This window comes from Panthera leo, chromosome C1 (genome assembly GCF_018350215.1).
Source record: "Panthera leo isolate Ple1 chromosome C1, P.leo_Ple1_pat1.1, whole genome shotgun sequence".
Lineage (NCBI taxonomy): Eukaryota > Metazoa > Chordata > Mammalia > Carnivora > Felidae > Panthera > Panthera leo.
The window spans coordinates 15,892,552-15,919,155 of NC_056686.1; the positions used below are offsets into that span (position 1 = coordinate 15,892,552).

Consider the following 26,604-nt stretch of genomic DNA (forward strand, 5'->3'; position numbering starts at 1 on the left):
TGGACACGCTACACTCCCAGCAACCCCACTGTTCACCAGCCTGGAAGTTCTCTGAACCCCAGTCCCGTAGGTTTTTATGGAGGCTCCATTACACAGCCAGAGTTGATTAAATCCTCGACTGTTCATGACTGATCTCAGTCTCTACTCCCCAGAGTTCGGGGGCTGGGATTGAGGCTGAAAGTTCCAGCCCTCTAATCATGATTGGTTTTCCAGGCAACTAGCCCCCATTCTTAAATTACCCAGGGGCTTTCCAAAAGTCATCTCATTAACATAAAGCCTGGAGTAGTTGGAAGGGGCTTGTTATAACAAAAGACAACTTTATCACTCCAATTACTTAGGAAATTCCAAGGGTTTAGGAACTCTGGGAAGAATGAAGGAAGACCAACATGTATGTATTTATTTTTTTAACGTTTATTTTTGAGAGAGAGCGAGAGTGAACGGGGGAGGTGCACAGAGTGGTAAGGGTGGGGGGTGCGGGGAGGAGGGACAGAGGATCTGCAGTGGGCTCCACGCTGCAGATGCGGGGTTTGGACTCACGAGAACCTGCTGACAAATGTGGGGTTCGGACTCACAAACCGCAGGATCATGACCTGAGCCGAAGTCGGATGCTTAACCGATGGGGCCAGCCAGGCGCCCCCCAAATATGTATTGCTTTTTATAAATCACAGCATCACAGCTGAAGTTTTGCCAGCCTTCATCCTGGGCCCTCTTTTATATAGGTCAATAAAAAAGAAATAGAAACATAAATTAGGTTATGTCACTCCATTTTGTCATCATTTCACATTTTAAATAAAATCTAAACTACTTTTCATGACCTATAGGGCTATGGTAGGCAGAATAATGCCCCACCCTCCCACCCCGAAGATATTGCTATAGATTGAATGTTCTCATTTCCCAGAAATTCACAGGTTAAATCCTAATGCCCAATGTGATGGTTTTTGGAGGTGGGGCCTTTGGGGGTGCTTAGGTCATGAGGGTGGAGCCCTTATGAATAGGATTAGTGCTCTCATAAAAGAGACCCCAGAAAGCTCCCTTGCCTCTTCCACCAACATGAAGACATAGTGAAAAGACAGCTTTCTATGAACCAGGAGACTAAGTTCTCATCAGACACTGCTTCTGCGAGCACTTTGAACTTGAACCTCCCAGCTTCTAGAACTGCTAAGAAATATTTCTGTTGTTGATAAGCCACCCAGTCTATGGCATTTTTTTTAATTTTTATTTTATTTTAGTATGGTATTTTTGTTATGGAAGCCCAAATACACTAAAACAGATGTCCATGTCCTAATTCTCAAAATCTGTGCATATGTTATGTAGCAAAAGGATGTAGCTTTGCAGATGTGATTTGATTAACGATCTTAAAATGGGGATATTATCCTGGATTACCTCAATAGACCCAATGTAACCACAAAGGTCTTTCTTTTTTTTTTTTTTAATGTTTATTTTTTGAGAGAGACAGAGCGTGAGCAGGGGAGGGGCAGAGAGAGAGAGACACAGAATCCGAAGCAGGCTCCAGGCTCTGAGCTGTCGGCACAGAGCCCGACGCGGGGCTCAAACTCACGGACCATGAGATCATGACCTGAGCCGAAGTCGGACGCTTAACTGAGCCACCCAGGCACCCCAACACAAAGGTCTTTCTAAGTGGGAGACAGAATGGTCAGAGCCAGAAACGACGTTACCCTGCTGACTTGAAAGTGGAAGGAGTCACAAGCCAGGGAATGTAGGCACCCTTATACGCTGGGAAAGGCAAGGAGAACGGATTCTCTCCTGGATTCTCCGCAAGGAACGCAGCTCTGCCCACACCTTGATTTCGGTTCAGTGAAACCCTCTCCAGACATCTGAACTCCAGAATTATAAATTGTTTGAAGCTGCTGAGTGTGGTGATTTGTTACAGTAGTAATGAAAGAGAACTTCAACTACCTCCATTTTGACCTCAGTCTGTACTTTTTTGATTAAATTCTTCTTTCCAGCTTATCTCTCAACTCAGGCAAAAGACCCCGCAGGCAAAGCATCCGCTGACCTGAGCCCAAACTACCCCTCAAGCAACAAAGACTGCCCTGAGCCAGCCAGACCTGGAGTGATTGACCCCAAGGCAATGACTGATTGGCCCTTCACAGCCCACCTGCCTGTACTCACTGACCTTGTTTCACATTTTCCTTGTATAAACATACAAGTATTTTCAGCACTTTGGGACTGTCTTGGAGACGCCAGGCTGCAGTCTTCCCGACATCAGCTTCACAGAAATAAATTACTTTCTCATTTCACCACTGACGGAGCCACCCAAGCACCCTTTAAATAAATAAACTTATTGGGGTGCCGGGGTGGCTCCAGTTGGTTGAGCATCTGACTTCGGCTCAGGTCATGATCTCAAGGCTCGTGGGTTCGAGCCCTGCATCCGGCTCTGTGCTGACAGCTCAGAGCCTGGAGCCTGCTTCGGATTCTGTGTCTCCCTCTCTGCCCCTACCCTGCTCATGCTCTCTCTCTCTCTCTCTCTCTCAAAATAAATAAAAATTTAAAACGTTTTTAATAAATAAACTTAAAAAAAAATACACTATAGGCTCAGTCACTTAAGCGGCCAACTCTTTTTGGCTTGGTGTTTTCGGCTCAGGTCACAGTCCCGGAGTCATGGGATCGAGCCCCACATCCGGCTCCACACTAGGCATGGAGCCTGCTTAAGATTCTCTTCTCCCTCTGCCCCTCTCCCCCACTCTCACGCTCAATCTCTCTTTCTCTCTCAAATTTAACAGCAAAAAGAAATCGCTAAATAATGAATGTGCATCAGTCTGAATAAGGATTATCGCTTTAGTTCCAGAGGTATGGTTAAAAGTAGATTCTTTTTCTGGGGCACCTAGGTGGCTCAGTCGGTTGAGTATCTGACTTTTGATTTCAGCTCAGGTCATGATCTCACGGGTCATGGAATCGAGCCCCGAGTCCACTCTACACTGATAGTTAGGAGCCTGCTGGCGATTCTCTCTCTGCACTCCTCCCCTGCTCATGTGGGCGTGCACACGCACTCACTCTCAAAATAAACAAACAGAAAGTAGATTCTTTTGCCTAGATGAAAGGAGCTTGAAATCTAGGCAGACTCACAAAGTACGCATGAAGCACAAGCAGATTTTTAATGTCACCATCTTTCCAAGACTGGGAAGAAAGGGGAAAGCACCAAGCCAAAAAGGGAAGTGAAGGGGTGGAATGTGTCACCACCTGAGGATGGGTGGGGTCAGGGCTGCCTCATCCACGAAGTACCATTCATGTGGACACTGAAGATGCTTTACTACGCTCCCTTGCCGCCACTGTGGATCTGAACATATATGGTCACATTCTAGCGTTGGGTCTCCCTTTGACATCTACAGTGTGAATCGGCATACCCAGGAGTTAGTCACTGACCAGTATAGTGGAGGGAGGAGACAAGACCTTCAGTGAACCATATCACATGAACTCCGTTGGCTAAAATGCAATGTGGGATCTGACCACAGGTAGCCTTCTGAAAAGCGTATTTATTATAGAATTAATATAATAAGGGATTACCTAATACAATGTCTTAGACACTTAGAATAAATCTCCCTATTAATACACCACCCCCCCACACACATAGTCCTTCTGGGTGTAGAGGCTGCCTTTAGTCAACAGGCTTGAGCAACGGAATGTAGAAAGAGCCCACAGTGACCATCTGTCTAAACACAGCAAGGCCCATCGGGGAACCCACCTCAAAATATCTATAGGACCTAACCAACCAATGGGCTACTTACAACCAGGCACAGTTACCAAAAAAGGGAAAATTCTGTATGTCCCAATATCTCCTCATCTTCCCCCTTTTTAAAATGTTTTATTTTTGAGAGAGACAGAGTAAGAGCAGGGGAGGGGCTGAGAAAGAGGGAGAGACAGAATCCAAAGCAGGCTCCAGATTCCAAGCTGTCAGCGCAGAGCCTGAAGCAGGGCTCGAACTCGGTGAACCATGAGATCATAACCTGAGCCGAAGTCGGACCCTTAACCGACTGAGCCTCCCAGGCAACTCTGCGTCCCCCCTCCACCCCCCTTAAAGAAAGCCTCCTTCCACTGCCCCGGAGTCTCTCCTTTGCCATCCTGCCTGCAGCGCCTCCCTTTACGGGTGTATCCAATAAACTTCTATCGCTTTTGTTCTACCCCAGGTGGATCCTTTCACTGTCCTCGCCACTGGCTTCCACCCAGTGGAGTCACCCCACATCTGGAGGCCCCCATCCAATCGGGAGAGACACCACACTAGGTAGGGTGAAAGGCCACAGTGCCTTAAATTCTAGGTAGTAAGTGGTGGTCACCTTCTCGGTACAAATGTTCCTTCTCTTTCTCCTCGGCCACTACCTCGACCGTCACAGTGGATTGGATCCGGCATGACCCTTTGCCTAGAGACCGACCCTCCAGCATTAGGAGAGTGAAGGACAGACAGTGTGTACTCTTGCTTTGGGAGCAAGGGGCACCAGGATCAGGAATCTTATAATGGAGACCTCCGCTTCTGCACGTAGTTCGTCCACTAAGGATGCTATAATAAATTGCTACCAACTGAGTGTCTTAAAAACAATACATTTGCTCATTCACCGTTCTGGAGTCTGGAAGTCCAAATTCAAGCTCCCTGCAGGGTCACGCTCCCCGCTCAGGTCTCCGAAGTCGACCTTGCCTTTCCCATCTTTAAGTAACTGCTGATGCTCCTTGGCTTGTGGCGGTAACACCACTCTCCACCTCCACCTTCACAGGATCTTCCCTCTGTGTATGTCTCTGTGTGGCCTTCTCCTCTTACATGGATACTGGCCATTGGGTTTAGGGCCCATCCTAATTCGGTATCTCATCTTAACTAATTACATCTGGAAAGATCTAATTTCCTTTTTTTTTTTTAATATTTATTTTTTGAGAGAGACAGACAGAGCATGAGCAGGGGAGGGGCAGAGAGAGAGGGAGACAGAATCTGAAGCAGCTCCAGGCTCTGAGCTGTCAGCACAGAGCCCGATGCAGGGCTCGAACTCAGGAACTGTGAGCTCATGATCTAAGCCGAAGTCAGATGCTTAGTGTACTGAGCCACCCAGGCGCCCCAAGATCTTATTTCCAAATAAAATCAGATTCTGAGATTCGGGGGGAGGGCATGACTTTTGGGTGGGCACTGTCCAACTTACGACGCTGTTTATAATCGACGCTGTTTATAATCGTGCTCTTTGTGTGTGGCTGTTTACACTCTTGGCTCTGATTGGTTATTGGCAATTTAGCAAACCTGAATATGTTGATCCTTGATACGATTACTGCACCTACTGGCTCTTGCCACCTCAGCATTGGACTGTTTTAGAGAAGTTTTAGAGAAGTTTTTAGAGAAGTGCAAGTGACACGGTTATTTTGACACTATTAAGATGTGAGCTAGACCTTACCAGGATGCAGGCAGCCTTTGACATCTGGAATTCATAAAAAGCTATAAAAAAATAAAATAAAATAATAAAATAAAAAACAAATAAAAATAAATAAAATAAAATAAAACAAAAAGCTGTGCCTGCTTGGCTCAGTAGATAGAGCAACTCTTGATCTTGGGGTCGTGAGTTTGAGCCCCACATTGGGGATAGAGTTTACTTAAAAAAATGACTAGGGGTGCCTGGGTAGCTCAGTCAGTTGGGCGTCTGACTTTGGCTCAGGTCATGATCTCATGGTTTGTGGGTTCGAGCCCCACATCGTGCTCTCTGCTGTCAGTGCAGAGCCTGCTTCGGATCCTCTCTCTGCTCCTTCCCCACTCACGCTCTCTCTCTCAAAACTAAATAAATATTTAAATAAACAAAAAAGAAGCTATGGCCAGAACTGAGACATAATTTACAAACATAGTTGCTCTACAGTTCACACCCTGACTCCGTTATGCTTTACAACAGACCTGAACCAATATTAGAATCATAGCGGGGCGCCTGGGTGGCTCAGTTCGTTAGCTGTTTGCCTCTGGATTTCAGCTCAGGTCATGATCTCATGGTTCATGAGTTTGAGCCCTGCATCGGGCTCTGTGCTGGCAGTGTGGAGCCTGCTTGATATTGTCTCTCTCTCCCTCTCTCTGTCCCTCTCCAGTTCACTCTTTCTCTCTTTCAAAGTAAATAAATAAGCTTAAAAAAATTACAAACAGAATCATAGCAAACAAGCATATTCCTTAAGTATTTGCTAATGTTGCAATGTATCCAATTCCCAAGGTTATGTCCAGAGTCCCATAAAATGTCCATAGCACAGAGTCTTGGCACGCAGGGAGAGAGAGAAAGCTCCATCCATTTAATCATTAGAGATTTTATTTATATTTATATTTTAATTTATTTATTTACTTTTTTTTGAGAGAGAGTGCACAAGTGCTAGAGGGAGAGAGAGAATCTTAAGCAGTCTCCACACTCAGAGCAGAGCCCCACACGGGGCTCAATCTCCCAACCCCCGGATCATGACCCAGACAGAGATCAAAAGTCAGACTCTTAACCAATTGAGCCACCCAGGCACCTCCCCCATTTTATTTTTTAATTTTTAACTAATCTCTATACCCGACGTGTGGCTCCAACTTACTACCCCAAGATCCAGAGTCACATGCTCCATTGACTGAGCAGCCAGGTCTCCCAAGTGCGTCTTTGTACCATGTTTCTCTTCGACGTACCATGCCCGGTGTCTATGAACGTTTGTGATACCCACTCCTACGTCTGTTCTGTTTTCAGTTCTTCCTAATGGCCCATGGAACCTTTGATGATGTTGCTACAAATCTTCTTCACCTCTTAGTTCACTTGTCTCTCTTAAGGAAGGCATAAACATTCCTGTTGGCTCTACTCTTCGTAGATGCAGGTGAGGTGAGGTTTTAAGCAGAGGCTCAGGCCCACCAACTCCATATCCGGTCTTTTGTTCTTGGTGGTATTTCTCTGATAGGGTGAGTCTCCCCATTCAAGATCCCTTGCGATTATGTCAGCCTCATTCGGGCCATCTTGAAGGGTCGTGTAGCTTTCTTTACTTCCATGCAGACTTGGACCATTTCTGTCTCATGATGGCTGAAGTTGGGCTAATAGGACGTATTTTAATTTTATTTTTTAAAGTAATCTCTACACCCAACATGGGGCTTGAACTCACAATCCCAAGATCAAGAGTTGGCATGCTCTAGGGACTGAGCCATCCAGGTGCCCCTAATAAGATGTATTTTAGTTATTGTGAAATGTCCATGGGTCTATATCCGATCCTGGTTTGATCCAAATGAGGTGTTCATCACCTTAGCAATTAGTTGTGAAGTCAATCTGATAGGTTATGGTCAGTCTATTTACAGGTAAACTGGGTACACAGTGTCAGATAAATAGGATGGTTATAACGAAGTCATTGAGGGTGGTCAATGTAAATGCTTTGTTGTTTTTAAGTTTACTATGAGAGAGAGAGAGCAAGACAGAGAGTGCACACGTGCACGAGCAGGGGGAGGACAGAGAGAGAGGGAGAGAGAGAATACCACGCAGGTTCCATGCTGTAAGTGCAGAGCCGGAATCAGGGCTCAGTCTCACGAACCATGAGATCATGACCTGAGCCAAAATCAAGAGCCACACACTTAACCAACTGAGCCACTCAGGCGCCCCAAAGTAAATGCTTTTATTCTGAAAGAGGTAACGTAAGAATCTTGTACTTGTAGTTTTATTCCTCAATAATCTTTAATGTCTTTCAGCTTGATTATAGGACTATATTTTTTCTTTAAGTAGGCTCCATACCCAATGTGGAGTTTGACTTCACAACCCTGAGATCAAGGGTGGCGTGCTCTACTGAGTCAGCCAGGTGCCCCTAGAGGACTGTATTTCGGTTGTTTGAATAGCTCTAGGGTGTCAGGATAGTTGCTTATTATGTAATTTAGACAATTTATTCTGCCAGAACACTGTTCCATTTTCTATTTATTTCACCCCAGGCTAGATTTAGGTGTTTCCTTAGTAACCCATTAAACTTTTTTACCATTCCTGCTTCTGTAGGATTATGAGGCATAAAGATTTTCTTCTTACTGCCCTAGACTCATGTCCTTATTGTAATGTTTGTTTCCTGGCTTGGTTCTGTGGCCTAGGGGGTTCCACAGATACTAAGTGTCTGTATGTCTGGTATTATGGATTTCGCATCTATGTAAACCCCAGTCCTGAGGAAGTATCCACCACAGCCATTTCCTTTTTCCTAGTGACTCGATCAAGGCTCCAGCATGTTCTATCTACCAGATTCATTTTCTGCTAGCTCTTCAAATTGTGTGCCCCCTTTTCTATTGTCAAGTGACATAGAAAAGACTAGCAGATTTGACAATGTTTTAGTATGTGCTGTTTTAGGACTAACTCTCTCCCATCATCATCTAATTGATAAGTTTGTCCCCATCTGTCCATTTGCTTGGGGACCCATCTAGCTAGTATTTTGTCAATTAACCATTTTTGATGTTATCTTTCCAGTTAATTTATCTACTTTTTGATTGTATTTTGCTTCTTGAGGTTTACCTCTCTAGGTGCTGAGACATGATCTCCTAATGTGTCAGACTGTCAGACCTGATGTATGTTCTCCCATATTGGTTTTCTCCATACTGATTAGCCATTCATGAGACAATTATTTGTTTTCCATTTGGGGCACCAAATTATTAGGCCATTGGCTACTGCCCATGGATCATAATTCAGGATAATTTCAGGATGTCCTTCGTGTAAGTTCTGACTTATTGGCAATTGTACTTATTTTATTTTCATGTTTATTTAATTTTGAGGGGGGTGGGAGGGGCAGAGAGCAAGAGGGACAAAGATCCAAAGCAGGCTTTGTGCTGACAGCAGAGAACCCCACTGCCAGGCTCGAACTTTCAAACCATGAGATCATGACCCGAGCCGAAGTCAGATGCTTGACCGACTGAGCCACCCAGGCGCCCCACTGGTACTGATTTTAATTCATCATATTGAGCTGCCTTGTCTGTCCCCTACCCACCAGAGTTCCTCCTGTGGTTGTATTTAGGGCTGCTGCTTTGCCCTTGATCTCTTGTGGTATGAGTGAGGCACTCCTATCCTTGAGCCATCATATCAGCTGTGTCCTAGTGTCAGCTCAGACCAGGAGGGTGGTGGATGAGGTCTTCCATGCCCTCTTTGCTCATGGGGCAAGTCTGGCAAAGACTGAGACACTGCCTTCTCAATGGAGGACGCTGTCGTGTCCTTTCCCTTATATATCATTTCCATTCGGGTGAATAAGATGTTGTGGTGACCACTTTGTGAGGTCTGCACCGAATCTAGCTTATACCAAGACGTGTTACTTGGTTCTTGTTTTGGGACTCCCATCAGTCCCTCTGTGTCTGGTAATGCAAGGAATGTAATCAATGCCCCTTTTTCCTTTTTTTAAAGATTTTATTTTTTATTTCTTTTATTTTTGAGAGAGAGAACGTGCGTGTGCAAGCTGGGGAGGGGCAGGGGTGGGGGGTGGGACAGAAGATCTGAAGTGGGATTTGTGAGGATAGCAAAGAACCCGGTGTGAGGTTTGAACTCAAGAACCATGAGATCATGACCTGAGCCGAAGTCAGGCGCTTAACTGTATGAGCCACCCAGGTGCCCCCAAGATTTCATTTTTAAGTAACTTCTACACCGAAGGTGGGGATTGAACTCACAATCCCGAGATCAAGAGCTGCTGGCTACTGAGCCAGCCAAGTGCCCATCCCCTTTTTTTCTATCAGGTTAACTTTCTGTATCAGAAAAGTTCTTTGGGGGCACCCGGGTGGCTCAGTCAGTTGAGCACCGGACTTCGGCTCAGGTCATTAACTCACAGTTCATGGGTTCAAGCCCTGCATTGGGCTCGCCGCCCCTCTCCCTCTCATGCTCTCTCTCTCTCAAAAATAAATAAACGTTAAAAAAAAAAAGGACATTTGTCTTTAATGTTTACTTATTTTTAAAAAGAGATGATTAGGGGCGCCTGGGTGGCTCAGTCAGTTAAGCAACTGTCTCTTGATTTTGGCTCAGGTCGTGATCTCACTGTTCGTGAGTTTGAACCCCACATTGGGCTCTGTGCTGATACTGTGGAGACTGCTTGGGATTCTCTCCCCGCCCCCCGCCCCTTCCCTGCTTGCTCTGTCTCTGTCTCTCTCAAAAATACACAAACTTTAAAAAATCTCATAAAAAAAATTAAAGGAGATGATCATACCGGCCTCAGGGCTTTTCTGGAATGAAGGTATTCAAGGCCCCAGGCTTGAAATTGGCATCCATGAACAGTTATTTACCAGTAGCTTATCAAACTGTAAGTTGCAGGAAAGAATGTGACAGATGAGATGTGACACCCCCAAGTGCAGAAGCATCAGCCCATATTCCAGACTCAGAGAGCGTCTGAGGGAAAGAGCCCTTAGAGATGATCCAATCTGCTGACCCATTGGACAGAATAATAAAGGCACATCAACTGGGTAGGACAACTGTCGTTTCCTCCAGTTACCCAAACATGCAGGGAAGACACCTAGGACTCAGAGCTGAGATGCCCAGCAAACGCTTGGCTTCTTCAAGGAGCTGCACTATCTCCAGCCTCTAAGCTGAGGGGCCTCCCAGGGCCTCCCAGAGGCTGTTTCTAGAATGCACAGCAAGGTTCCACATGCTCATATTGGCTTTGACTGCCCCCTAGGGGACATTTTTCTCCAGATCCTTGGGTACCAGCTGCATTCCCCCAGCAAAAGGGTTGGGGTACTGTCCAAGCTTGCTGGCCCTCTCCTCTTCTCTCTGCTCACTCCCATGGTCCACTCACCCCGGCTTGTGACTTTACATAACATCCACATGCCAACTGCTCCCCAAATTATATCCCCACCCACACTTCCCCAGCGAACTCCAGACTCAGAGATCCAACAATCGCGTGCCATCGCTGGGGGGAATTCTAACGGTCTCAATCGGGATGTGTCCAATGCTGATCTCCCCATCCTCCCCCATCCCCAAGTTATGGCAACGCCGTCCTTCCCTCTGCCAGGCTGAAACCCAGGATGCCACCCTTAACTCCTCTTTCCTTCACACCCAAATCCAATGTCAGCAAATCCCATCGGTTGTACCTTCAAAATATGTCCAGAATTTGACCACCTCTTGCCATCGTGGTCCAAGCCACCATCATTTCTAGACTCATTAAAATAGTCTCCTATCTGGTCCTGCAGCATCTGGCCCTGCCCAGTGGTTCTTGTCTCAGAGAGAAAGCCAAAGTCCTTACAATGGTCACTAGGGCCCTGAATGATCTAACTCATCTCCTGTCACTCTCCCCATCACGGCATTCACTCCATGCTATTATTGCTTGTGTCAGGCATGCTCCTGCCTCAGGGCCTTTGCACTTGCTCTTCCCTCTGCCTTGCATCTTCTTACTTCAAAGAGCTACATGGCTGGCTCCCTCACTTCCTTCAGATCTTTACTCAAAAGACCCTTCTCTGTGAGGCCTCTGTGAAGCCTTTCTATCAAAATTTCAGCATCTCTCTGACATTTCATTTTTCCCTGTCTTGCTTTGTTTTTTCTTCTTAATATTTATCACTATTCCATACACCACACATTTTACTCATTTATCCTCCACTGGAGTACAAGTTCCACAAGAGAACTTATTTGTTTATTTTGTTCTCTGAACTATCTCCAATGCCTAAGATAGAGGTTAGTGATGTTTGAAAACGGAGTTTACGTCTTTCTGTTAATTTAGTCTTCCCAATAGGCAATAAGATACTTTAGTATGGTCTTCATTTTGTAGATGAGAAAACTGAGGCACAGAGAGGTTAAGTCACTTGCCCAAGGGTCACAGAGCTAGGAAGTGGGACCCAGGGGGAATACTCTACTTCTCTACTTACTAACCTTATTTATGACCATTATCTGTACTCAGATTTATCATCATTTAAATGAGGCCCGTAAGAATGCCCTCTTTGTGGGGTCATTGTGATGATTATGCGTGATAAAGCGTGCCACAAGGTTATAGCCAGTACCTGGAATGTTGTAAACACTTAAGAAGTGGTCCCTACATTAAGTTTGTCCCTAGTTCATGAAAGGTAGGAATATTTTCTGCACAAAGCCTGGTCAAGGAGATGAGAAGTTACATTGTTTTTTTTTGTTTCCTTTATTTTTAAAAAAATTGTTAAATTAAAAAAAATTTTTTAATCTTTATTTTTGAGAGAGAGAGAGGGAGACAGCGCAAGTGGTGGAGGGAGGGAGAGAGAGGGAGACACAGAATCCGAAGCAGGCTCCAGGCTGTCAGCACAGACCCCGACACGGGGCTTGAACTCACAAACCACAAGTTCATGACCTGAAGTCTGACGTTTAACCGACTGAGTCACCCAGGCGCCCCTGTTTGCTTTAAATGCTTATTTATTTTTGACAGAGTGCATGTGTGTGCGTGCTAGTGGGAGAGGGGCAGAGAGAGAGAGGGAGGGAGACAGAGAATCCCAAATAGGCTCCACTCTGTCATCACAGAGCCCCATGCAGGGCTCGATCTCAGAAAATGTGAGATCCTGACCTGAACAGAAATGAAGAGTTGGAAGCCGAACCTACTGAGCCACCCAGGTGCCCTGGGAAGTTACATGTCACTACTGTGGTCATTCCGCTCTGTTTTTCTGTGCAACATGCCTTAGCCACACCAGCTAACGAGTTCCCTGTGACTATGACATGTACTCAGTCCTCTGCTTGGAATATTTAGTACAGTTCCTGCATGGAAACTCCTTTGTGTCCTTTAGGGCCCAACTCGGGAATGCCCTCCTCTGGGAAGCCCTTCCTGACTTCCCCAGGTACCTCACATTCTGTTGTAGTAAAGATTGTAACTTATTTAATGATTGCTTTTTGTTTGTTTATTGATGTGCTTAATCTGAAGGCTCTACCAATCAGATTCCTGAGGGTCAGGTTCTGTGGGTCCTGAAGCATAGAAAATTTGAAGGCACTCTTTAAAAATATGGAATTTACAGGGGCGCCTGGGTGGCTCAGGCGGTTAAGCGTCTTGATCTCGGCTCAGGTCATGATCTCACAGTTCATGAGTTCGAGCCCCACGTCGGGCCCTGTGCTGACAGCTCAGAGCCTGAAACCTGCTTTGGATTCTGTGTCTGCCTTGCTTTCTGCCCCTCCCCCACTCATGTTCTGTCTCTGTCTTTCTCAAAAATAAACATTAATTTTTTTAAATAAATTATAAACACAAAACCAGATTTGAAAGTGAATATTTAGAATGAGAAAAAAATCATGACAACTTTTAAGGTTAAAATAACTGACAAATAGCACAAACAATATAAATCCAAAACAATAATAATTTTTCTTGTCCTTTTTTTTTTTAAGTGTTTTTTTTTTTTTTAATTTTTTTTTTAACGTTTATTTATTTTTAAGACAGAGAGAGATAGAGCATGAACAGGGGAGGGTCAGAAAGAGAGGGAGACACAGAATCTGAAACAGTCTCCAGGCTCTGAGCTGTCAGCACAGAGCCCGACGCGGGGCTCGAACCCACGAACTGTGAGATCGTGACCTGAGCTGAAGTCGGACGCTTAGCCGACTGAGCCACCCAGGCGCCCCTAAGTGTTTATTTTTAAGACAGAGAGAGACAGAGCATGAGTGGGGGAGGGGCAGAGAGAGGGAGACACAGAATCCAAAGCAGGCTCCAGGCTCCAGGCTCCGAGCTGTCAGCACAGAGCCTGACATGGGGCTTGAACTCATGAACCATGAGGTCATGACCTGAGCCAAAGTCGGACGCTTAACCAACTGAGCCACCCAGAGGCCCCAGTAACAATTTTTCTTAATCGACTGCCCAACACTGTTCTGTAATACTCTCTTACTTTTTTGGCTACATACTCTTGTCACTTGTGTGATAACTGTATGATATTTTCTTTTTTTTTTTTTAATTTTTTTTTAACGTTTATTTATTTTTGAGACAGAGAGAGACAGAGCATGAACGGGGGAGGGTCAGAGAGAGGGAGACACAGAATCCAAAACAGGCTCCAGGCTCTGAGCTGTCAGCACAGAGCCCGATGCGGGGCTCGAACTCCCGGACCGCGAGATCATGACCTGAGCTGAAGTCGGACGCTTAACCGACTGAGCCACCCAGGCGCCCCTTTCTTTTTTTTTTTTATGTTTTATTTATTTTTGAGACAGAGACAGAGCATGAGCAGGGAAGGGGCAGAGAGAGAGGGAGACACAGAATCTGAAGCAGGCTCCAGGCTCCCAGCTGTCAGCACAGAGCCCGATGTGGGTCTTGAACCCGTGAACCGTAAGATCATGACCTGAGCTGAAGTCAGGCGCTCAACCCACTGTGCCACCCAGGCACCCCATATTTTCTATAACAGGACTAGAAAGATAATTCAGTCTTTCCCCTAGCATGATTGATCAAAATTAGTTTTTTATTGGGGCACCTGCCTGGCTCATTCGGAAGAGCATATGACTCTCAATCTTGGAGTTGTAAGTTCTGGCCCCAAGTTGGGCATACAGATTGTTTAAAAATAAATAAACAAAAAAATTAGTTTTTGTTAGTGATCATTTACATTTTTTTCTTCAGCTTTGCATTTTATTATTGATATGCTTATTTGTGCCCTTAAGGATTGCTCTCAAACTTGGGATAAACTCTACCCACTGTGAGCTGAAAGATTTGGGAGGATTTTCCATAGAGTAGCTTCTGGCTTCATACATTTCAAACCTTATTTCTCCTCTAACACCCTCACACCTGGCGGGCCAGGCATGATAATGACCTCTGATTCTGTACCTTCATATCACAACACTGGGGAGGACAGCACAACGGGTGTGAAGGGCATTCCTGGAAATTACTTCGGAGCATCCAGAAATAATACAACTCTACCTGGAAGACGCTAGGACCTCATTAACACATCCTTCCAAACCCAAACCCAAACCAACCTCCATTTAGCCAGATTACAAAAATGCCCATGGCATTGAAGCGAGGTGTGACGGAGGAGATGGGGTGGAAAGAGACAGCGAGCGGTCTGAACTGACTGCGGTTAGAACATCTTACTTCTGCAAATTTTACAAAAACATAAAACCCCACGCAAATAATGTGTCCTAAATCTTCAGCTTCACAGGCTTCGTGGTACATCCGCTCCTGCTGAGGTGGACTTGGGTCCTCTCAGAGTCTCCCCCAGGCCCAGCCTTGGACAGCACATACACAGTAGGGCAGAAAGGTAGCATCGAATGTCAGCTCTGGAAGGGACAACTGTTACAGAGCTTTGGGGACAGTGGTTTTAACTTTCTCAGAGAGTCCTGGGACTCTGAAGTGGGGTCTCAAGGCTTCAATTAGGGACTTCTTCAAACATCGTGCACCTTTGTTTAAATAGTAATGACATTAAGCGTCATCACCCAGCACTGGGCACTTTACTATGTAAAAGACACTATTCTTTTTTTTTTTTTTTTTTTTAAGTTTATTTATTTTTGAGAGAGAGAGAAAGCAGGGGAGGGGCACAGACAGAGGGGGACAAAGGATCCAAAGTGGGCTGACAGCAGACAGCCCAATGCAGGACTCACACTTATGAACTGTGGGATCATGACCTGAGCCAAAGTTGGATGATTGACTGACTGAGCCACCCAGGCGCCCCCAGACACGATTCTAAGTACTCCCCCTGTATCAACTTACTGAACTCTTACAACAAACCTAGGAAGTTGGAACTATCATTACCCTAGTTTACAGGTAAGGAAACAGACTCAAAAAGTTCCGGTTTTATATATTAATGTTCCATGTAACATACGTTCTGAAAAAAATTATTGTTTTTCTTTAAGATTTTATTTTTAAGTAATCTCTACACCCAACATGGGGCTCAAATCTACAATCCTGAGATCAAGAGTCACATATTCTATTGACTGAGCCAGCCAGGCACCCCATGAAAAAAATGGTTCTAATGACAAATTTTGGAAAAACCTGAAATGGTCCAAGCTCTTTCTTTTACACCTGGGGAAGTTAAACCCAGCAAAAGGGAAATCATATGCGCAATACTACCCACCTACTCTCATTTTCTGGATTCCTGCTCTGCGCCAGGCACTGTGCTATGTATGTCCTAGGGCTTCAGAGATCAACAAGACCCTTGTGGAACACAATCTTAGTCGGGGGCCAATGGATTATATACACAAGATATAAGTAAGCCAAATAATTCAAGTGCTGAGATAATAAAGGTGGGGAGATGTGACTGAGTGATAAGGAGGGAGAACACTAATTCAGATTGAGAGCTGGTCTAGGAAGTGTGGTCTCAGGAGGTGACATGTGAGCTGACACCTGAGTGACCTGAAGAAGCCAGCCATGGAATGCTATGGCAGAAGAGCATTCCAGGTGGGAGGGAACTGTGAGTACAAAGGCCCTGAGGTAGAAATACTTTTTGGTAATAGAATGAACTCCTTCATCATTTGCTGCCTTTTTAGAGCCCTCAGAGCGGCCCTTGGATGTCCTGGGCTTCTCTCAAGCTCAGCCCTAAGATGCCGATTTGTCCAGAGAGCAGGTCTCTGAGGCTGTGGGTGCCCCTCCCAGAAGCCTTGTGGCCGAACCGGATCTGAGTTTCCTGGTTCCCATCTGGCATGGGGTAAGCAGACATCTTCCCCGCCTTCTTTCCCCAGGCTCCAGCCTCAGCCCCAAATCTCCATGGCAACTCTGGACACAATCTGATCTGAAGAAGGATCTAGAGCACAAAGATCACTGTGAAGGGACCAGAGAGCTGGTGGACTTACCTCCCTTGCTCCTCGTGTCCTGCCAGCCAGGTCCCCACAACCTGGTCTCCCCAAAGACCCCAAACCGAAGATTCTGCAGGTCTGCCCCACTGCTGGGCACAGCAGGGCCTGGATGGAGGCTTGTCTCCCGCAGCTGCCCCAAAGGCTGCTCCTGTTGGGGGCAGCTGCCCTGGCTGCATCTGCTCTGGAGACAGGTGAGCATGAGGGGCCTTGGCTCAGACGGGCAGGAGATGTGGGTCCTACCACCCTTAGAGACTGTATTTCCCCAAGATGGGCTGGGACCCCTTGACTTGGAGGAGGTTGGGAACCCCTGTGCCTGGTCTTGCTTAGTACCCCCCAAGCCCACCCCAAATCCCTCCGGAAGGCTGGAACTCCAAATCACCAGAAGCAGGGGTCAGGGGTGTGTGTGTGTGGGGGGGCAATGGACAACACCATGGGCTTTGAGGTCAGACACTGTGTGTTCACACTCTCACGCCTCTTCTCACATTTCCACCCCTGAGATCACTGTTTCACCTCTCAGTGTCTACAGTAAAATGGGAATAAGGGCCCCTTAGGGGACTTTTATTATTGTGCATATGAGATAAATGTGCGAGACACTTAGCGCCTGGCACATAGAAAACACTCAATTCACTCACTCTTGAAAACTCCCTCCTCTCCTGCGTGCCTCCGGGGCACATTCTGGCTTTACTAGGTCCCCGCAGATTTGAGAAAATGCTCCCATATCCTGAGCCCTGCTGGTGAATTGCTTCCCCAAAGACCCACGTCCTGGCTGGTCCTCAAGACCCACTCATGCCCCTGCGATGCACCAGAAAAGCCACCTCCTCTTCTCTATCGTTGCAAAAACTCAGAGCTAGTTTGATTATTTATACATCATCTCATTTAATCCTCACAACAACTCTGTACCAATGAGGATGTTTTGGGATGTAAGTAAACAGATACCAAACTAATGCCCTTAAAAGGACATTTATTATTTCACTCATGGGGCCATAGATAATTCCAGAAATGGTTAATTTAGCAGCTCAACCGTGTCAGTGATGCTGCAGAATTCTCATGACCTCATCTTTGCAAAATGGCTGCTGCAGCGCTGGCCATTGCATTCTCAGTCAACCACTTTCACAAGCAGGAAGAAAGAGGGTCCTCATCGCACAGCTCTCCCTTTTCTTTTCCTTTTTTTTCTTTTTTTAATGTTTATTTATTTCTGACAGAGAGAGAGAGACAGAGCGAGAGTGGGGGGAGGGGCAGAGAGAGAGGGAGACGCAGAATCTGAAGCAGGCTCCAGGCTCCAAGCTGTCAGCACAGAGCCCAACGTGGGGGGTTCAAACCCACGAACCAAGAGATCATGACCTGGGCCGAAGTCAGACGCTTAACCAACTGAGTCACCCAGGTGCCCCTTTTCTTTCTTCTTCTTTTTGTTTAATCAGAGAGGAAATCCTTTCTCAGTAGCCCTCAGCAAACCTTCAATCTCATTGGCCAGAATCAGGTCACATACCAATCCCTAAACCCTGCAAATAGAATTAGGATCACAAAACCTGGTTTAGGCCAATGGCCAGGAAGGCTGGTATGTTGCTCCCTGGCAGCTGAGAGATACTAAGATTCTTCTAGCAAGGAGCAACAGGAAAAGTCTGTGTCTGCTCCCTCCTCCAATAAGATGCTAATTATAGCTAATGTGGGTGACACTCATTAAATGCCAAGCACTGTCCTGAGCACCGAATGCTTACATGTCCACAGATCTTTAGTTTCAATTCCAAACTATGAAAAGCTCTGAAAACTGAAATTCCTTCTTAACTAATTTACTGAGACTTCCTGACTCGAACCGACAGGGGGCTGTTTCTTGTCTTCATTTGCCCTGCTTAGGGTTATGTATCCCTACACCTGCTCTAGCAAATGCGTTTGATCATGGAGGTCAATATCCTGCATATACACCACCTTATCTTTCTAAACTCTGGAAAATTCTGAAATGAATCCTAGAGTTTTTGAATAAGAAATTGAGGGGGACGCCTGGGTGGCTCAGCTGGTTAAACTCACATCATGATCTCACAGTTCCTGATTTCCAGCCCTGCCTCGTCGGGCTCTGCACTGACAGCTCGGAGCCTGGAGCCTGCTTCGGATTCTGTGTCTCCCTCTCTCTCTGCCCCTCCCCTGCTCGTGCTCTGTCTCTCTCTCAAAATAAATAAACTTAAAAAAAAAAAAAAGAATAAGAGCTTGAGGACCTGAATTTAATTATTTAATCCTCACAAAAATTCTGAGATTGCGCAATCATTCCATTTTACCGATGGGGAAAGGGAGGTTCGGAGAGGGTGAGTGACTTACTTGGGGGTCACACAGCGGGCAGGGCTCAGAACCAGGCCGCGCGGTTCCCGAATCCGTGCTTTTCCCTGCAGCCGACCTGGTGGACCTCTGCGGGCAGACGTGGCAGGGGGACGGGCTGCTGCTGCGCTCGCACGCCGCCTCGCGCAGGTTCTACTTCGTGGCCCCGGACACCGACTGCGGGCTCTGGATGCGGGCGGCGGCCCCCGGCGACAGGATCCGCTTCCAGTTCCGCTTCTTCCTGGTCTACAGCTTGGCCGCGGCGCCGCGGGCGCCCCCGGGGCCTCCGGCGTCCAACGCCTCCTCCCCGGAGCCCGCCGACCCGTGCGCCCCCGGGTCCTACCTGCAGTTCTACGAGGGCCCGCCGGGGGCGCCCCGGGCGCTGGGGGACCCTCTCTGCGGCCTGACCATCCCCGCCCCGGTGGCGTCCTCCGGGCCCTTCCTGGGCCTCCGCCTGCTCACCAGAGGCCGCCAGCCCCGCGTGGACTTCGTGGGCGAAGTCACCTCTTTCCGGTTGGGTGGGTTGGGGCTGTGGGCCGGGACCCGGACCTCCAAGCTGGGGGCAGCTGAAGGCGGGGGGCGGGGAGGTGCTACCCGGGGCAGCGCGCTTGGCGCTAGAAGATGAGGGCGGGGCCTAGGAGCAGGGCGGGGCCTAGGAGCAGGGCGGGGCCTAGGAGCAGGGCGGGGCCTAGGAGCAGGGCGGGGCCTGTGGGGTGGGGTGGGGAGGAGGACTGGCGGCTGGGCTCGCGTCCGCACCGTAAGGGGGGCTCCAGACCCAAAGAACCCCCCCAGAAATCTGACTTCCAGGGACTTGTGCAGCAGACCTCCTACCAGCCCCTGACACACACACACACACACACACACACACACACACACACACACTGACCCGCTCACAATTCTCACTCCCACAGGGCTCCCATACTCTCCCACATCCCACACCTCACACCCACACTCGCATACCCTGCACACTCATTCACTTGACCCACACGCATACGCCTTACGCCCAACACCCACACGCACGCACCCTGCACACTCACTCACAACATTCATTCACGCGACCCCCTCCTGCACACTCATTCACACGACCCCCCACCCCTCACACCCAACACCCACATTCTTGCACATTGTACGTGTGCATATAACCCACAACTTTGCACTCGTTTACACACCTCACCCACCCACGTGCCTCACATGCTGCACACTCACACATGTGGTTCCCCTCATACACACCTCACACACACAGTACCACTTTGCACGCTTAGATATGACTCACTCACACGCTCTCAAGTTCACACGAGGCTCCTGTGTCCTGGGTCAGCGCTTCAGATGATTGCAGAGGGGCCGAGTTAGGACTCTCGTGACTGAGTGACAGCCGCTTAAGCAAGGAGAGGGAACTGATCTTAATTAATAGTAATTTGTTAAGCATTGCCTTTGCCCCTTGCGTGCCAGATCTGTTTCTCCCGGCAACACCATGCCCGTCTTCTTGTCCTCATGTTTATGGATGGGAAACGGGCCCGGGGAAGTTAAGGCAAGTGCCCAGGTCTCCCTGCTCACACACGGAGCGACGGGGCTTTATGGCTAGAGTACGTCCTCTTGCTCAAACTGAATTCAAGACCTTAGTCCAGACAGGCCGCCCCGGATTGGAGACACTCACTTACATCGCAGCAGAGGCTGTGTCCAGTGATGGTGAGCAGGTGAATTGCCAAAACTCAGGATTCCAGAACCACAGAGAAGCTTTACTGCCAATTCTGGCAAAATATCCAGGCTGGAGGATTGATTGATTTTCAAAGGTTTTTTGTTTTTTGTTTTTTTGTTTATTTATTTATTTATTTTGAGAGAGAGAGAGAGAGACAGAGAGACAGAGACAGAGAATCCTAAGCAGGCTCTGCGCTGTCAGTACAGAGTCTGACGGGGGGCTAGAACTCACAAACCATGAGATCATGACCCGAGCCCAAACCAAGAGTCAGTGAGCCACCCAGATGCCCCCAGGTTGGAGGATGAAACATGGGATGTGAGCGCTTTGAGTAAAGAGTGTGGCGGTCTCTGAGGGCCTGTGCAGGTTCACCGAGAACTTGATCTCTGTGTGCTAGGCCCTGGAGGGCCTGTAACACCGAGTTGGTCGGGGGGTGTCCCCAGGCCCACCTCCTTCTTCCCTGGCCTTATGCCTGGTCTGATTTTGGATTTTAAATTCTCTCTCTTCCCCATTAGAGTTTCTGGCTCTGGGAGGAACTATATGAAATTTGCACTCTGGTTTTTTTTTAATGTTCATTTATTTCTGAGAGAGAGAGTGGGGGTGGGGACAGAGAGAGGGGGACAGAGAATCTGAAACAGGCTCTGTGCTGACAACAAAGAGCCCGATGCAGGGCTTGAATTCATGAGCCTTGAGATCGTGACTTGAGCCGAAGTTGGACGCGCTGAAATTTGTAGTCTAAATCCTCAGGGACAAGACCGGTGGTGCCTGGGGTCCCCTTTCTGGCTCCTGTAGACTGTAGCATGCCCAGGGGCCTATGACGTTTTGTAAACAGCAGTCACTGGCTGGTTGAGAATTAACCTCTCACTTCTCCCTTTCTCCCTGTGGCCTTGCCTTCTTGCAAGATGCAACTGTCAGCCAAGGACCCAGGAATGCTGCCGCTGCTCATTGGACTCCCAAAAGCAGGTGGCAGTGGTGAAGCCTTATCACAGCTTTGGCTTCCTTAGATCAGTCTTGTCATCTGAATGAAGAAAGGCCCATTGCACATCTTCAGGCCACACACTCAGTCCCAGTCACTCACGCCTGCAGGCACACCCTATCGGGTTCACGCACACACTCTTACACTGACACTCACCCATACACAACCGCACTATTTGTGTTTTCTTTTATATTCACTCTTACATCTACTATCTATCTATATATTATTCACCTTCATTTGTAGATGAAAAAACCCAACTCAACTTTGTTTAGCCTAAGGAGAATGGTGGGGGGGAGGGGCTATAACCAGGATATTAAGGCGTTGGTTCAGGTGTAGCTGGATCCAGCAGTTTAAGTAATGGCACCTGGGTTCTGTCTCTTCTCTGTCTTTGCCTTGTGGGAGTCTGTTTGGCCTCCATCTCAGGCAGCAAGATGACCCTGTAGCTCCAAGTCCATGGTCACCGTTACAGCTCTAACTTCAATGAAATAGCGAGCATCTTTTCTTAATGGTTCTAGCAAAAGTTCCAGGGCCAAATCGGATTAGTTGTGTGAATCACGTGTCCATTCCCATGGCCAGGAAATGGAATGCTCTGATTCCCACGCCCAGCCCTGAGCCATGGTGCTGGTCAGTCCCACCTGAACCAGCTTTTCTCCACAAAATGGGATGCTGGGTGAGCCAACCTCTCCGCACGCCCCGTGCATCGAACCATACAATTCAGCCCCGTACATACACGTTCGCCGGGACGACGCAGGCTATGTGCACGCACATGTGCAGACACACCTGCACACCCTCTGTGTGCCACAGTGTTTATGAGCATGGGACTGAGTTTCTACTCTGCTACTTAGATACGGGCTGTGTCGCCTCGGTCACATGACCTAGCCTCCCCGGGCCTGTCTTCTCATTCCTAAAATGGGGTTCATAACAGTGTTTCTCCCACGGGGTAATTGTGAAAAGCTGACGGGCTGGGGTGTGAGTGGGGTACTTAGAACCACGCCCGCCATGCAATGGGGACTCGATAAATGTTAGCCGTCGGCATCGTCCCTGTGACCGGGCGCCCGTCTCCCATGAAACGCCCACCCGTGCTCTCTCCTGCTCGAAGCTCCCACGTTCCCTCACTGCAGGGCTGCACATCCCTTTGAGTCATGGGCTGCCTCAGGGTCCTCACCTCCTGCCTCCCCTCTTGGCCCCAGGATCCTGTGGTGCCTACTTCCGCTGTCGGACCGGCAGGTGCATCCCGTGGAGCCTGGTGTGCGATCGCTGGGGTGTGGACAACTGTGGCGATGGTAGTGACCAGGCATCCTGGCCACCGGCCGACTGCAGAGGTCAGTCATGGGTGAGGCCTAGGCCCCACTGAACAGCTAGGAGGGGAGCGGGGCTGACTGCCCTTCCCTGGGGCAGGGCATCAGCGGGGAGGTCGGAGGCAGGGGCATGGCAGGAGAGAATAAGGTGAAGCACAGTAGGGAGGAATCTGTGTAGACGGGACGACCTGAGGATCAGAGCAAGCGAGGGCCGGAATGATGCTGGAGAGGATCTAATTCAGCTGCTTCCAAAATCCAGCTGCTTAGTGGTGGAAGATTTCCTAAGTGGAATTTCACCCAGAGGCCCAAGCCTCAAAAGGAGAGATGCTCTATTTAACTGGACATGGAGGCCCAGGCCCTGGCTGACTGATGTTTCACCAAGGGACCTGAGTTGGACCTTCAAGACTTAACTCTGGAAACCACGGATCCAGACTGACTCACACATTTTATGTATGGGGAAACTGAGGCCTGGGGAGGAGAAATGACTTGCCCAAAGTCATAGAGTCAGGGAGTAACATAACCAGGAATGAGCTCTGTGGACAGAGCGGGGACCAAAATAGATCACTCGGGAAGATCCTTCCTGCAAATCTAAGATGCCGCCTCCTGCAAACAGGGCTGGCATGCCCCGTTGAACAGGTTGTTTACCGCAAAATGCCACTTAGCTGAAGGGTGAAGGCCAGCTTCCCAGGACCCCACGCACTTACCTGCCAGGCCACTCCTCAGCCTACTTTGCAGGTTCACCATTATCTGCCTGACACTCTGTGCTTTGTGCCCGAGGCCCCATTCCTATACCCTCCTTTCCTCCAGCCTCTCCATGCCCATTCCTCTGGTGGTCTCCTTTATGTGACATTGCCATCTGGACTCGTCTTTGAACTCTAGTGACACACCGACCTCCTTACTCAATCTCTCCATGTGGCTGTGTAGGTGGCGTCTCAAACTTAACTTGCCCCAAACTGAACACCTGATGCACAGCCCTCCCCCATCCTGCTCTTCACCGGCATCCCCTGCTCACCAAAACTGCTGTCACCTTCCCTCCTTTCCTCTCAGCCCATAGCCAAGCCATCCACATCATCAGAATTTGATGTTCTGCTCGGGATGAGACTGGAGTTATGGGTCACTGGCAGGAAGACCCCGGGCCAAGTGTCCTGTTCATCACCCCGTATCCAAAGCACATACTGCCAGCACCAGGTGGTGTTTGTAAGGTTTCTCCACGGTTACCTTTGCTGCCTCCCCTTTCTCTACTGTCCTCTTTGGAAGAAGTCACCCCGTGGGTCGCACACGTTGGAGTGGGGAGTGCACTCCCCGCCAGAGGGGCCTTTGAAAACAGCCCACGTCACTCCAGCGCTCAGAACCCTCCACATGCCTCATCTGTCAGCAGAAGCAAAGCCCTGCAAAGCCCCGCAAAGCCCACAGTCGCTGTTCCTTTTGTCCTGTGGCTCCTCTGGCCCTTCCCCACCTCCCTTTTGCTTCCTCCCCGCCTCCACGCCAGCCCCCCCTTCCCTTCCCTTCCCGCCTTCTGGCCTGGGCTGAGCTGTCGCTGCCCCGAACCTTGTTTTCGGGGGTTTACCTTGGCCTCCTGTGGGTTTCCACTTAAGTATCTTAGTGAGTTCCTTCCTGGCCCCTTTATTTAACATAGCACCCTCTGTCCACCGACAGGTGAATGGATGAATACAATAGGACATGTCTGCACAACGGAGTATTCTTCCGTCCTAAAAAGGAAGGAGATTCGGACACATGCACGAACATGCAACACAGCAATGAACCTTGAGGACACTGTGTGAAATGAAATAAGCCCATGTGAAAGGATAAATACCAGGATTCCACTTACACGAGGCACCCTGAGTAGCCAGATTGTACACACAGAAAGAATGGTGGTTGTCAGGGGCTGGAGGGAGGGGGACGGGGAGTCAGCGTTCCCGTGGGGACAGAGTTGCGGTTTTGCACCGTCTGGAGATGGTGGTGATGGTCGGGCAACCATGTGAATGTGCTAACGCCACTGAACTGTATGCTTAAAAATGGCTAAAATGGTTCATGGTGGTATATATTTCACCACAGTGAAAAAGGAAAGAACGCTGACCCTAGCCAACCTGCCCTGTCCCTTCCCCCTCTTACTGTCTCCACAGCGCCTCTCCATGTGACATGACAGAATTTGTGCTCCGTCTCGGCACCCTAAACCGGGTTTGTCCATTTCACACACTGCCGGTTCCTCCTGTCCCCAGGGCAACGCCTGGGGGGCAGTAGATGCTCAAGAAATAGTAGTCAAATGAGTGGAAGAATGGCCCTCTCTCTGCCTCAGTTTCCTTATCTGTAACATGGGGATGATAAACCTAAGGTCTCAGAATTGTCATGAACCAAGTGAAATACTGCAGGTAAAGAGCTCAGCGCCTAGTACAGCGCTTGGTGCCCAGAAAATGCTCAAGACAGATACATCCTCCTCCTTTAAAAAAAATTTTTCTTTAACATTTATTCATATTTGAGAGACAGAGAGAGAACATGAGTGGGGGAAGGGCAGAGAGAGAGAGGGAGATATAGAATCCAAAGCAAGCTTCAGGCTCTGAGCTGTCAGCACAGAGCCCGGCGCGGGGCTCGAACTCACAGACCGAGAGATCATGACCTGAGCCGAAGTCAGCAGCTTAACCGACTGAGCCACTCGAGCTCCCCGATACGCCCTCTTTCTTGGGAAGTGGCTCCATCCGTCAACCCCGGGCGCTGGAGCTCCAGTCCTCCCCTATCACTGCTCTGTGATCTAGACAAGCTACTTAACCTGTCTGTGCCTCACTTCCCCTATCTGTAAAACGGAAATACTAATAGTAACAAGAGAGGTTTAGGGAGGATTCAGTGAGACCGAGTCGAGTCCTCAGAAGTTCTCTGTTACTCTATCATTTCCCGCTGCAGGTCCCTCTCTGGTGCCCAGCCAGGCGAGGGTTACAGATGGCCATACCTCCCAGCCCCTGACGCCCTCCCCAGCTCTCAGGTCTGCAGGCCCCCTCCAGATGGCGGCCGAGAGGAGCCCCCTGGCCGGCCGGGCCCTCGAAGAGGGGGATACAGCAGCTCCTCCGGGAGGTATGCAGCTCTCGGTTCCCACCTGATCCCATTCCTCCCACCAAGGTCACACCTGTCCCTCTCTAGGTGACAGGGATAGGGCAGCAGGCCCAGGCCGAAGCCTGAGTGGACTCTCCCTTTCCTTCTGCAGGTCCCCGGCTCCGGGCCGTGGCACCGGTCCCTTCGCTGGTCCTAGCCTCCACTGGCCTCCTTGTGGGCCTCGCCTGGTGCTGCTGCTTCTCCAGCTGGCTGGCCTGGCGGGCTGGTGCCCGTGGCCTCTGTCCCAGCTGCACCATCTGTCACATGTGTCCTGGCCAGGTGGCTCCTGGGGGGCCGCAGCCGAGCAGGCCGACCTTCCAGGGACAGGGAGGACGTCCCTAGAGGCTGTGGCTTCAGAGAAAAGAGAGCCGGCTCTGGGGTCAGACGGACCTAGGGTTCTACCCCGTCCCCAGGAGGGCCGTCTGACCTTGGGCAGGTTGCCTAACCCTCAGACTCAGGCTGCTCCTCTGGAAAATGGGAGGATTCCTGCCTCACATGGTTGTACCGGCGGGCCCTCTGCTGGATCCGTGAAGGGCAAGGAGCAGGGGGGCCTCACTCCCCTGAAGCCGCTTCACTCCACTCCCAGACCTCACCTGCCCGGCTTTGCCCCACCCCGGCCCACCCTCGGGTGCCACCGAGTCAAGCCCTAGTCAG

General features: G+C 48.9%; 1 protein-coding gene and 1 long non-coding RNA gene across 2 annotated transcripts; one reads left to right on the forward strand and one right to left on the reverse strand.

Moving 5' to 3' along the window:
- On the reverse strand, window positions 1-19,218 carry LOC122226286. The gene is made up of 3 exons (XR_006205554.1): window positions 18,906-19,218; window positions 16,596-16,779; window positions 1-708 (listed from the first exon to the last, which is right to left on the reverse strand). It is a non-coding gene; the product is annotated as an uncharacterized LOC122226286 (long non-coding RNA).
- On the forward strand, window positions 16,708-25,987 carry LDLRAD2 (low density lipoprotein receptor class A domain containing 2). The gene is made up of 4 exons (XM_042949211.1): window positions 16,708-16,789; window positions 18,977-19,420; window positions 22,762-22,893; window positions 25,765-25,987. The coding sequence occupies exons 1-4, from the start codon at window positions 16,708-16,710 to the stop codon at window positions 25,956-25,958; spliced, it is 852 nt and encodes a 283-aa protein (XP_042805145.1). The 3' UTR covers window positions 25,959-25,987.
- Window positions 25,988-26,604: the final 617 nt, after the last annotated feature.